At 34.2% G+C, this 13317-nt stretch overlaps 1 protein-coding gene and 1 pseudogene across 1 annotated transcript in view; both read right to left on the reverse strand.

Moving 5' to 3' along the window:
* Positions 1 to 5741: 5741 nt before the first annotated feature.
* The window catches only part of LOC129233338 (uncharacterized), a 76602-nt gene continuing 69026 nt past the window's right edge, over positions 5742 to 13317 (reverse strand). The window contains exons 27-29 of the mRNA XM_054867380.1: positions 11855 to 11901; positions 7200 to 7439; positions 5742 to 6069 (exon numbers count right to left, since the gene is read on the reverse strand). Coding sequence (XP_054723355.1) covers positions 5993 to 6069; positions 7200 to 7439; positions 11855 to 11901 — 364 coding nt within the window. The 3' untranslated portion in view covers positions 5742 to 5992. The remainder of the gene's footprint in view (positions 6070 to 7199; positions 7440 to 11854; positions 11902 to 13317) is intronic.
* On the reverse strand, positions 8819 to 8886 carry LOC129233340 (U4 spliceosomal RNA; annotated as a pseudogene).

Below are 13317 nucleotides of genomic sequence, written 5' to 3' on the forward strand. Positions count from 1 at the left end.
AACTTGCAAATGGTCAACTTCTACTCTTTTTCTGGGATACCATGTTTTCCCATGCTTTAGTGCTACAAAATTAGCAGTTTTCAATAAGAGATGACCGTCTTTCTGAAATTGGTTTGACTTGATTCTTAATGTTTTCTTCGTTTTGGGCTACGTTATCCTCAAATTCAGTTTCAGATTCTGAATGTTCGCTTTCTTCAGTATTCTCATTTGATGTATTGAGAATGCATTCGTTTTTTTTTGTTTCTTCCATCGAAAAAAAAGGATAGGATTTGTTTCATAGTACAATACTCTGAAGCAGGCCCGTGTCCAGATTTTCATAAAGGGAGGGGTTTTAATCTTACCAGTAGGGAGGGGGGGGGGGAGAATTCAACCCCCTTACAGCTTTTAGTTTTACGACAAATTGCCGATCCCAGTAGGGCGTTTATTCACATGTAAGGACTGCTGCATTCTTGAAGGATACCTCTAGCTGTACAAGTTACCAAAGTATTCCTTCGTTTCACAGATTCGCTTTAATCAAATTTTGCTTGCTTCTTTTTAATTAAATCTGTTTACTATGTAGTATATTGCAATAAGTAGTAAAAACTCTTCACAAATTCTTTTATAATGTAGACTGTATATCAGGTTGTTATGTTCTGAAATAATGCTTAATAAACTAAACAAGAAAGAGCTCTTTGCAGATGCAAATTACATAGCCAAGCACAATCACTAATGCATCTTCATAGATGTAACATATGCCAAATTCACCATAAGCTCCTTACAATAAGCAATATTCTTTCTTTGCATTGGTAGATCATTCAGCGGTTCGTCCGCCATACTTTTTCCGAAATATTACATCAGTTTGTAAGTCTTTAGCAGTTGTAAATCGCAAAAAACTTCAGCGAGAAAATTAAAATAAAATAAAAACGCTGAACGCAAACTTTCTCATTAAAGTAAATTTAAGTCAAATATACATTTTCTTCATTTTGCTTATTTTTTCCCCACGGGAGGGGTTTAACCCCTAAAACCCTAACCTTGGACACGGCGCTGCTCTGAAGCAACGAACAGTTTTTTCCCCGTTACGAACTGCATTTCTCATCTAGTGTGCAACTTGACAGGGATGTTGTTTTTTCCCAGTATTTTCACTAATCGTAAATTGTTCTTATAAATACTCCTTCTGCTTTGAAGTGAACTTGAACTGAACTCGTAAAGATAGGGACCATCCAATTTCATTAAATTGAACTTTTGGCAATGCAGGGGTATTTATTAGTTGAAAATTTGAAGCATTTATATAAGATGTTTGTAAGAGCTTCTCTCTATACATCTTTCGTATAAAATCCATTTGAAAGTTGAGGTCAAATGTATGTCAAGAACAATTGGAATAAATAGATTTGTTTGGCCGAAAAAACAAGATGAGTATTGGTATGATAATCTAGACATATTATGCACAATACATCTGCCTGTACCTATATCAAAACGGGCATTTTCTATTCAAGAAAAAGACGCTCTTACTGTCCAAAGCTATTTATGTTAAAAGATACACATTTTTGTTTAAATTAAAAATAAATATGTTCAAAAAAACTATCTGGGTGTGAAAATATTAAATAAATAAATTTAAAAAAAAACGCCATAACGTACTAACTTGGAACGATTATATTTCCAAAAATAATAGGAGTGACACCGATTTTTTTTTGTGCAAATGTTAGACAAACGTGTTGGTTATCAACCTAATTTAGTATCAGATCTCTGCTATGAGGGCGACAGTTGTAGTTAGATTTTAAATATTTGTGTTTTTGTGAAATTTATCGAATAAAAGTTCCAAAATCTGCTGGCGCCCTTATAGTGACGCCGATTTTGATACATATTTTTGATGTATGTAAGTGTGGCTAGAAAATGATCTAAAAATGTTGGTGTCATCATGAAGGCGCTTTGAGAAAATTGGCCTTGAATATAGAAAAAAATTCATTTTCGGTCATTTTTAAACGGAGTTTGTGGCCGTGGCCCTCGTAGTGACACCGATTTGACAGCTGTAATAGTATCTAAGAAGACCAGATAATAGTATAGAATTTTAAAATCCATGTCATTATAGGGGCGCTTAAAGCAACAAGAACTTTAAAATCTGCAAATTTGAAAAACACGCAAAAATGTGCCACGCCCCCTAAATTAAAAAAATTAATTTCCCAAAAACGGTACGGCAGACAAAGCTCATATTTTGCACAAACATTACATTCATGATAAGGAACAACATTTGCAAAAATAAAGAAAATTAAAAATGTCAACAATCACAACCTGCCTGATCCTTACAGACAATGGCTCTTAAACAAACAGACGCTTTTTGGAGACTTCATTTCATAGTATGTAGAGATAAAATATTTATGTATGTGGAATCAAACTTAAATGAAATGAATTGATCTTTTAGGAGATCCCATGAAAGAACAGGGCCTTTAGTGGTGCCAACTCACATTTTCGTCGTCACAACGTGGTGCACTGAGAAGGTGCAAAAACTGAAAGAGTGCAATCCCACACATTTAGAGACTCTTGCGTATTTGCTGCCAAATATGCCGTTTCCAGATAACTGTGAAGTAAGTAATAAGTCATTATTAGGCCGATAAAAATCAACTTTATGTGCTTATAATTTTTGAATGAACTAATACAGACTTGTTTTTATTTTCAGCCGGGAAAATCGATTATAGAAAGAAATGTTGCAAGAGTCGTTGATGTAGAAAAGTTAACTGGTATTTCCTTTTTCACTGGTCTCCCTCTGTACGAAGCAATACGATTAAGAACAAGGATGCCAGATGCACAAAGTATACACAAGTGATGCGAATAATTTTTAGGCAGCATTAAATTTTCACTAAAGGACATTGTGAACGGCAATGCATTAACTTTATTTTTCAAAACTTTTAATATATTAAATGATTTTAACACTTTTTGCACTAAAATGATTTGTAATAGTATCGCTCCTAACTCTTGTAACACAATGATAAAATTACAGTAGACGGCGGTTAATTGAATCAGTGGTTAATTGAATCAAAAACGGAACAATATCAGCTTTACTGAATTCACCGCTTTATTGAATCAGCCGCTTTATAGAATCACTAGTGGTACCCGCACGGCTTTGCCCGTAATAGAAAAATTAAAATATCTTTTGGTTCGCCTGTATATTTACAAATGTATCGTGAATTTTCTCGCCAATTGGCTTGTGCTCATGTTACGGTTCCACGTTATGATAATTTCGTAATATACTCGTCCATCTTATGAGAATTTTGTTCTTAAAATTGGAATAGAAAAAGAACCACATCGAATTTTCGAAAAATCGCTTCGAGGTCCACACCCCCATACTACAAACTAACTTTGTACCGAATTTCATGAAAATCGACCGAACGGACTAGGCTCTATGCGCGTCACAGAGATCCTGACAGACAGAGATCCGGACATACAGAGGGATTTTCAGCTTTATTATTAGTAAAGATAACTGTTTAGAACAAACGTGATTCATATAAGTGGCGGCCCCACTGTAGTAGCATATCTCAAAAGTATAGGAGGAAAAAATAATTTTAAATCTTAATTAATTGCCTTTTCTAATCCCAATACTGTCATTAACTTAACTAACGAGTGCGCAGTGAAGTATAGACAGTAAGGTGGTTCAAAAAACCTTTTATTTTAGCTAGACTCCAGGACACCCCCTATCTTTTTTTAGACTTACTGATAGTATTATACTGTAAAAGTTTTAGCTTCTTACTCAAATTTTAAGAGGGTGCTCAATGACCCCTCAATTTAACATTGCCGTACCATAGAAAATGTCACAAATTTAGAAACATTTAACTTTCCCAACTGTTTTTTTTTTTTTTTTGCAAACAATTATTTTATTGCAATGTATATGCATACTATTTGTGTATATTATAATATATAGCATTGTTTTTTGAGTTCAATGTATTTTTTAACCCCCTCCCCATACTTATGAAGTTTGGGGGAGGGGATTAAGCACCCTCTTTCAGTTGAAATTGGATGTTAAAATTCTTCCAGTATATTGCTATCCACAAGTCTAAAAATATTGAGGGGTGTCCTGTTATGTAGGAGAAACGTTTTTCTTTACATGTATTTTTGAACCACCTTAATAGACAGCGCAATCAATTGTGTCATATCTTTAACATCCCATACTTGAGAAGAAAGATTTTAGTACTTTCGTTACGTACAATTTGGAATACAAAAATTAACCAGAAACAAAAGCTCATGAACGTTTTGCGCAAGCAGTATTACAAAAATCTTCGTTTTTTACAAGGTTTTATTTATTTATTTATTTATTTATTTATTTTTTTTGAGATATACCACTATTCAAAGCTCCAGAGCTCGAATACGCTACCTTGCGGTGATTAACAATACTAAAGAAAAAGGTAACACATTCCATTCCACGTAATTTCTTTAAGGTAAATTACAGGCGTCTGACAGTTTATGATGTAATGTAATTTCAGAAGAACAGAAAAGAAAGCTTCCCACAAACACGATGAAAAATGATTGTCATTCACTAAGCGTCTAAGCAAGTTATAAGTTACGGCATTTGGTTGTTTTACCTTTTTCATCCCCCATTTGACAGTGGCTACTGTGCCCCCTATAGTTTATAGTCTTACCCCTATAGTTAGCTCACCCTATCGCGAATTGTGAGCAATATGATTGAATAATATTTCAATTTTTTCCAAATATCTTTAAAACGAATATCATAGTGGAAATACTTTCTAAATACATTGTTAAGTATACGATGAAGAAAGAACAAATAGGTGGTTCTCCAAAAACCTGACAGTTGACACAGAGTTACAAAATAAATTTCTTCATGGGTTATCTAAAAGGTAACTATAGTAATAATTAAATAACTGAAGCCTAAATAAAAAAGTATGGTTATTAAATGACAAAACAAAATTTATGTAAAGCCTCCCTTAACGGACGCCCCCAATTTCTTCGAGTGCAAGTCCAATATGGGTTTTTCCATATTATTCACTCTGAATAGCTTATACTACGAAAAACGGACATCCATTTCAACGAAAAAAAAATCGATTGCTACATTAAAACTTTCTTTAAGTTAGCCATACGCAGTATGATAAAATTTGTCCCATGAGTGTTCAGAATAGAGAGAGTCCACTGTATATGATGAAAGTACACATTATCTGATTTAAGAAGTCTGCTCAGATTTTGCATGAGAGACTTGGTGTACTAAAAATATAGCACAAAATTTTATTTTAGCATGAATAGATGTCTTTCTTCTAAAACATTCTGAAAGTAAGTTAGAAAACTCACAAATGAAAATAAATCCCACAAATGGTTTAAATAAAACAAATATTTAAATCATTGCTTTTTTTCTAAAACAATGCTTAAGAAGTGTGATTATGACAAAGCGTTTTTTTTTCTTCTTTTGGTAAAAAAAAACCTCATTCTAAATTATTTTTGAAAATTATTAATGCTTTAAATATTAGTTTTTTTTCTTTTATTTTTTATGTCAGTTTTAGGAAATGGATTTGAGGGGAGGGGGGTATCAGATTTAGGGTACTTTACCTTATTTTTTCAATTCGTTTTGTCTCGCATTTTTGCAGATTCCGCAAGTATTTGAAACAAAAGCATGTGAAATACTTCTAAAGAATTTTATTTACAGTATTTGTACAATAATTTGTAACATCTAGGTAAAATCTGTATAATATTATTAATTGTGTAATACAATTTTTATTATAACAACAAAAAAATAATTATCAGCATTAGATTAGTTAATTTTTGTTCGTGTGTTCAATAAATAAATATACGTTGAAAAACACAAAAATTAATTGAACTCCAAAAATAGTTTCTAATTTTGTTCTTTTTTCATTTTGACACAAAGGAGTCGTCGATTGTTCTGGATGTAGTCTTGATGATGGTTAAAAGTATCGCTATTTAAGTGAGTTCCTTTCGAATCTCTAAAAAGTGTTCTAGTTTAAGACGATGTGCTCTCCTGTATAAAAGCAACAAAGTGTTGTTCGAAAACCTCCACGTTTTATTAGGTCATTTTGCAACATCTGCTCCATCTTGCCTTTGGATCTGGTTTTCCTTCATACATCAAACCATCAAAAGTTGCTGTTAAAAAAAAAAATCATGAAATTATTATGAGTATATTGATGAAATATTTATATTTTACTTTCCTTCACTTATTAATTAATTTATTTATTCATCCCGTCACTTATTCTCTTATTCGTTCACTATTTTTTTCACCCCTATATTAATAAGATAACTTATTTATTTGTTCATTGTTCCGTTATTTACTCATTTATTCCTTCATTTTATCAAAACCATTTGTGAAAATCAAATAGAAAATTGTTTTATTTTTCACTTTATTCCATTAAAAAAAGGGGGGGGGGGATTTTCCACTTTTTTTTTTTGAAGGTACGAATTTATTGCCAAAAACAAAAAAAAAAAATGTTTCGATGGAAGTTTTATTATAAAATACTTTGTTCGCTCTTTGTGTACTGTGATTTTCAAAACAAATTTCCAATGTGTACATTTTGAAAAACGTAAGTTATCTTAACTATTTCCCTTTGTCCCAGATTTCACTACTTTACCTGCAATGCACTATACGCAAGGATTCTGCAGAACTCCTTCCAGCAGAATACTGGCATTTTATACTTTTTCCGCCATTGTTTACCGGAATCTGTTCTTAACACGGAGTATTTATAGTAAATAAAACATTAACATTTATTTTTGTCTTTCAAAAATCGCGAAAGCAAAAAATTATTCCACTTGAACTAATTTTCAAAATATGTCACCAAATTTGCAACTAATTGAAAAAAAATATAAACGTAATTAATTCTACTACATTCTCCACCCGTCATTTACAGGAATAGAAAAATTCCAACTCGCAATAAATAAAACATCGCACAGAGCAATATTAATAGCAGACAAATTCGGCAAGTTGGTAATGAAAAATAAAATGAATTTTTCAATCAAAATACTGCGCTAACTTCCTATGGACCAGAGCCGTACATCGTCCACTATATTACCCCCTTATTGCAACCAATTTCCAGTAGTTTCTTACTTTTTTTGCTTTAATAGGTGCCTCTAAAAAATGAGAAACTTAGCATCATTTACATTGATCTGCTGCGGTTGTTGGAAGCCGTTCGCCGACAGCGCCCTCTAGAAAAAGTGAAAAATTGTTGCCACTTCTAAATAGGAGAGGTTTATCTCCTCCCTTCTACCTCCCTGGTTCTTACCTTCCCACCGACCCGTCTTCGTTTCCAGCATTTCGATGTCTTCCGATGTGAAAGCCGGGACCGGCTGACTCCTGGAGAAAGTCTTCTTGATAACCGTGTTGTTGACCTCTGCGTCATCCACCGCTATCCACGTGACGCCGTCATCGCTGGCAAGGTGCGCTCGGTTCCTCTTGTCGAACGCATACGTCCGTCCCGACTTCTTGTCCCAGCCAAGCACACCACCGACACTTCTCGGCAGTACTTGAAAATTAGGAAAACATAGATTAGAAGATTAGAAAGTCAGGTGCAGTTTGTTGTCTCAAAGTTACATCGTTAAGACATTTGGATGCCTCAGTTGCCCCAAATCGATTAACTCCACTTTTTAAAAAAATCCTCGTTTCTGCTTTAATACTGCTTAATCGATGCTTAGAATGTGAATTTATATTAAACTTTTGGTTTAGTACATTTCTGATCCTGCGAAGGCAGAAAATGTAACACAAGGACCCATTCACTCCTATAGATAATACTATCTTCTTAATCACTTAGGAGTTAATTGATCTGGCAAGTGAAGCATCCATTTGTTGGATTTTGTTCAATTTCGGCGCCCCTTTTAAAGAGGGAGCCCGGACGCATATCAATAACCTTTACTCAGCTAGGGACCGTGTACTGTCCACCTCTAAGAAGTTGAGCTATGACCTTGAGCAAGTCCATTTCTTTCAAGAGAGAGCAATCAGTAAGAAGAGGAATTGCCAGGCGCAGAGTTGGGCTACCATTACAACACTTTTATTGGCGAGAAATTCCTGCACTGCTTGCTTCATCTTACCTGGATTATATTGTTCGCCAAATGGGCAATAACACTAAATCTGCAAGTTCTTAAGCCGTTTTTCCTCACCCCTATTTCAAAAAATGGAATCGTTTAATCGGTTGGGCAGCGGAGCTCAACTTGCCAGAGGTGGACAGTAATAGAGTTGAGACTCCTGATTCAGGGGCGTAGCTAAGGGGGGGGGTTTTGGGGACAAAACCCCCCCCGAAAAGTTAGTCTCAAAAAAAAAGAGAAAAAGAAGAGAGAAGAGAAAGAAAAAAAAAAGAAGAAAAGGAAAAAATTCCAAGCGATAATACATATATATATATATATATTATATATGTGTATATATATATATATATATTTTATATATATATATATATATATATATATATATATATATATATTTTATATATATATATATATATATATATATATATATATATATATATATATATATATATATATATATATATATATATATAGGGATATAAGAAGTAACCCTCCCCGAAAGTCGGGTCTAGCTACGCCACTGTCCTGATTAGACAGCCAACGCAAATGTGAACAAATTTCGTTCCTCAGAAGTTCTGAATTCAGGTTTGAATTTTTTTACTCCCCCTCCCCTTTCGAATAATGTACAGCAAGTCTTGTTTTGAAATTAAAAAGTGAATAGAGCTTGCAAAGCAAGCTATAAAGGAGGTGGATAACATTTTTACGTGGTAGCCAATCAACAGTTTCTAAATTTTTACATGGTCTGTAGCAAAGTAAAGGTTGTTTATATGCGGCTTCCGGGCACAGTCACTGAATTCATCTCCCCAAAGTAGTCTCTGATCCTAGCCTTTCAACTAGCAATAGTCACGCCTCGGTAGAACCTCATTGGCTATGACACTGCCTCTGCGCAAAGCTTCTGATCCTAGCCACTAAACTACATGCGACTTCCCCCATGCCAAGGTCTGATTAAGCTACTGGCAATACTGTCCTGAAAGTTGCCTCATAAAAATGCTGATTAGCAACCAAAATGCCTCTTTGATCAAAAAAAAAAAACCGTTAGATTTTGATTTTATTTTCTTATTTTTAAAAGTCGACAACTTTAGAAAATATTATTTTACGTTATCTATAACTATTTTTCTATAATCTAAGTTGTAAGCAATCCAAAGATGTGCAAAAAATATTCCATTAAGATAATTGTTTTTCCAAGTACGCATGGAAAAGTGTTAAAAACTATTGAAAGAATCAAAAGTTCAATGCTGTTGAATAATTTCAATCCCTGTTGATCACTTTGGAAAAAACAAACTCGGCATCTATAATTGACTGCAACATTTCTTGACTTCGGAAAAATTAGCTGAGATCATTTAAAGGAAGTAGTTCCCATCACAGTCTCCGAATTATTGGTAAAATTGGGCACTTCGTTTAAGAATTTAAATTAGTTTGTAAAACCCAAGCATATGTAGCCGTTTTTGGTCATGATTTCTGTTTTTTTTTTTCTTTTTATTTTCAACTAGAAAATAACCCGTCATATTATTGCCTTTTGTCACATAAATTAGCCATCAAATTGGGCGTCTTCCAATAAATATCTGTACCTCGATCAAAGCCTGATTGACGCGTCAAATTTTCACTACTTTTCAGGAGAACATAAAAACTTTATTTACTACATGCGAAGGTTGAAATTCGTGCTCTTATAACGTTGGTAAATAAGTAAAAAGTTTTTTTTTTAAATTACGTTATTATGGCTTAATGCGGATAAAAAACCGTGAAATAAGTAACTCGAATGTTTTAAATTTCTAAGGATTTCTTTTTTGAAATTATAATTTTCCATGAGCGGCTGTTTTTAGCCTACTTTCCCAGTAAAAGTCAGAAAAAGAAGAAAAAAGCATGAAAGAAGGCTTAATGCATCTTAAAAATATCGTGAAAAACAAAAAAAAGTCAAAAATAATTAAATAAATATTGAAAAATTAAAAATTGGAAAGTAGGGTATTGAGATGGGGAAAAATGTCTGTCGGTCTGTCTGTCTGTCGGTCTGTCTGTCTGTCTGTCGGTCTGTCTGTCTGTCCCCCCTAATAACTTTTGAATGAATAGTCCGATTCGAACAAACTTTTTTTTGTTCGAAAGATCTCGGCGAGGACACCTCATTCCCATATTTCACTTTTTGATTTGAACTATTTTTTGTTCAATTTTGAACAGTTCAAAAAAACTTAACGTTAGCGCCTACGGGGAAATTCAAAGCAATTCCGAACTTTGAGGCGAATTTGCTTCAAACAAACTTTGTAGGAAAAAGCTTTTGATAAAAAACTTGTATATAAGATATCTTTTTGATTTGAACAATTTTCCGTTCAATTTTGAACAGTTCAAATCCCTTAACATTAGCGCCTACGGGGAAACTGAAAGTCAATGTAGATTCCGTACTTGAAGGCGGATTTACTTCAAACAAACTTTGTTGGAAATAGCTCTTGACGACCTACTCCCGACTCCGACTCCGAGAATTTAGGGGGACCTGACACCGACTCTGACTTCGTAGCTTTGGCAAACATTTATACACTGAGGACAAATGACTGACTCCGATTCTTGGATATTCGACTCCGACTCTTTTATCCCAAAATGAGATTGACTCCGACTCCGACTCCGCTGCTGTGGTTTTAACTGTGAAATAATTATTGTTGATATGATTTGTTTTTATTTTCACGCTAAAGTTTTAATTTAGGTATTTAGTTTTCGGTGAATAAACTCGAAAAATATGCGCAGACGATTTTTTTTTTTGACAATGAAAATTATTTTTTTAAGTTGACATTTTATTGTTTTTTTTTATTTTGGTAAGTGCATTAATTCGTTTAAAAAATTATTTTCGGCAACAAGGGAAAAAGAAACGATTTTTTTTTATGATGTATTTATTTTAATGAACTTATTATTATTTTTTCGTTTTGAAAGCTGTTAAAAAATTTTTTTAATGGAAAGAAGTGTATTAGCTGCTTTGTTTAAAGGGTGCTGCTATTTTATTTGTTCGTTTTTTTGAAGAAAAGTAAGGAATATTTTATTCCTAGAAATCAGCTTAAAATATTTAAAAAAATATGTTTGAAAAAATTTGCGATTTTAGCTATTTTTGAGAATATTGATCAGGTACTAGAAAGTAGTATGGGTATGCGGGAAAGTAGGCTCGTCTAGTTCTAGACGGAACTTCTTGTTTTGCATGAATGCATGAATTCTGTTCAACGACTCCCTGACTTTGCCTCGCTAACCATCTTGATTTCCTTTCCTTCGTCATCCGTCGTCTTTTCAGATAGGATTTCGTTGGCATGTCGCCTCATCTCCTCCTCCCCCCCTCTCAGCTTAGAAAGATTAACTTAGGAGGAAAGAACTATCGTGGAACCAAGTTGTGGTTTAAATGTCCATCATAGGCAATTTTTGAGAATGTATGCTATATTAATTAATGATTACATTATAAAAATATGAAACCTGAGATTAAAATATTTTAATGCTAGTAACATTTAAATATCTTGCAAATTGTTGCTCTGCAGAATTACATCACAAGGGTTGCGCAGAGTTATCCGCTAAGACAGACTTTTTTCAACTAAAGAAACTTTCGAGTTTCTGTAGTTATATTTAATTTTAACAAGAAGAGTGTTATAAGAAACAAAAAGCGAGAATATTGTCCGATACCAAGATAAAACTAACAAGTATAATATAATGCCGTTTTTTTTTTCCGCAATAAGCTTTCAAGCTACCCTAAAAATGTACACGGTTAAGGGTATTATTGGCGGCAGAGGAACAGAAGCACGCAGAATTACCCGAATGCACAGAATTTGACCACTTTCCCTTAAATATTATCGTGATTTCTTACTCTTAACAAAACAGATATTTCGTTTCAAACTTCAAAACTTACTTCTCCAGGACGATCCTGCGTCTGTTGATGAGAAACACACAAGATTTCTGAAAAACAAAATACGAAGAAAATATTTATTTTTTGCATTACATTTAAATCTCAAAATATAATTTTTAAGAACAAATAAATATATATCATATGATTTAGGTTTCAAATGGTAAGTTATATTTGTTATGTGAAGGTGAATTTTTGTAAAAATGTGGTGAAACTAAAGTAATAAAATAATTCCTAAGGTCTTATTCATCTTTATCCAATTTTTGTTACATATATAAGCAGTCAGCTTCTTTCAGTTGACGAACACAATTTTTAATGCAAAAATCCTTCTGAAATTAAACATACAGGGTCTGTATAAAAAGTAATGAGACTGAGCTGTGTTTTAAGAATTTATTGCAGATATTAATACTCACACCTGAAATTCTTCAAAATAAGACCCTTGACTTAGCACACACTTATCCCGGCGAGCCTTCTAAGCTTTGAAGGCTTACTTAATAGCCTGCTTTCAAAATGTCCCTTAAAAGTCTTGTACCAGCGCTTTCACTGCATCCATAGGGATGTTCCATAGGGATGCCCTTTTAGTGATGTTTTCACCTTCGGGAATCGAAAGAAGTCTGCTGGGGCTAAATGGTGGCTGTTGGCGGGCTAGGGAAGCGTAGAGATACCATTATATTGACCAGGAAGTCTTGGAGGATGAAGCAGGTGTTTCCAGCATTTCTCAAGTTTTCAGTGATGATGCTGTGAACTGTCATTCTATCAAGATGAATCTCACACTTAACCGGCGATCCGAATTTAGCACAACACGCACACGTTCCACATTTGAGTCCGTTCTTCTGGTTGACGGACGCCCTGCTTGAGATTCATCCTCGACGCTCTCCCAGTCATCTTTGAAACACTTGTAGCCTTGGAACACATGCGCCTTTGACAGACAATTACCTCCGAACACTTGCTTACAAATCTCTAAAGTCTCTGAGGCCGATTTACCAAGTTCCACACAAAACTTAATTGCGTAATGCTGCTCAAATATTCTCTGCGTTTTGGAGCTGGAACCGACGTTAGCAATAGAGGTACATTATAACGACGTTGTTGCCCGAACAAAGACTACCAGGTGACGGGCAGACCGGAGTGAGTCCCACTAGTAACCCCTACCACCGACCTAACCGATTTAAGCGCCTTGGGAGGTACAGTCGCATCAGGAAAAATGAGTCTCATTACTTACTATACAGCAGGGTTGTGGAGTCGGGGTCGAAGTCGAAGAATCGGAGTCGGACTGATTTTGGGTTAAAGGAGTCGGAGTTGTTAGAAAACATCCCGACTCCGACTCCGGACTTCTTTTTTTCTTTCCTTTTCACTGATTCTCCTTGCATTTTTTAAACTGACTACCAATTGGTTCGATTACATGTATAAGAAGATACTAACGAGAAAATAACTGCCATTAACTTTCTGTAGCCGTCCCCTAGTTTGCTTGC

Source organism: Uloborus diversus, unplaced genomic scaffold, assembly GCF_026930045.1.
Source record: "Uloborus diversus isolate 005 unplaced genomic scaffold, Udiv.v.3.1 scaffold_349, whole genome shotgun sequence".
In the NCBI taxonomy this organism is placed as follows: domain Eukaryota; kingdom Metazoa; phylum Arthropoda; class Arachnida; order Araneae; family Uloboridae; genus Uloborus; species Uloborus diversus.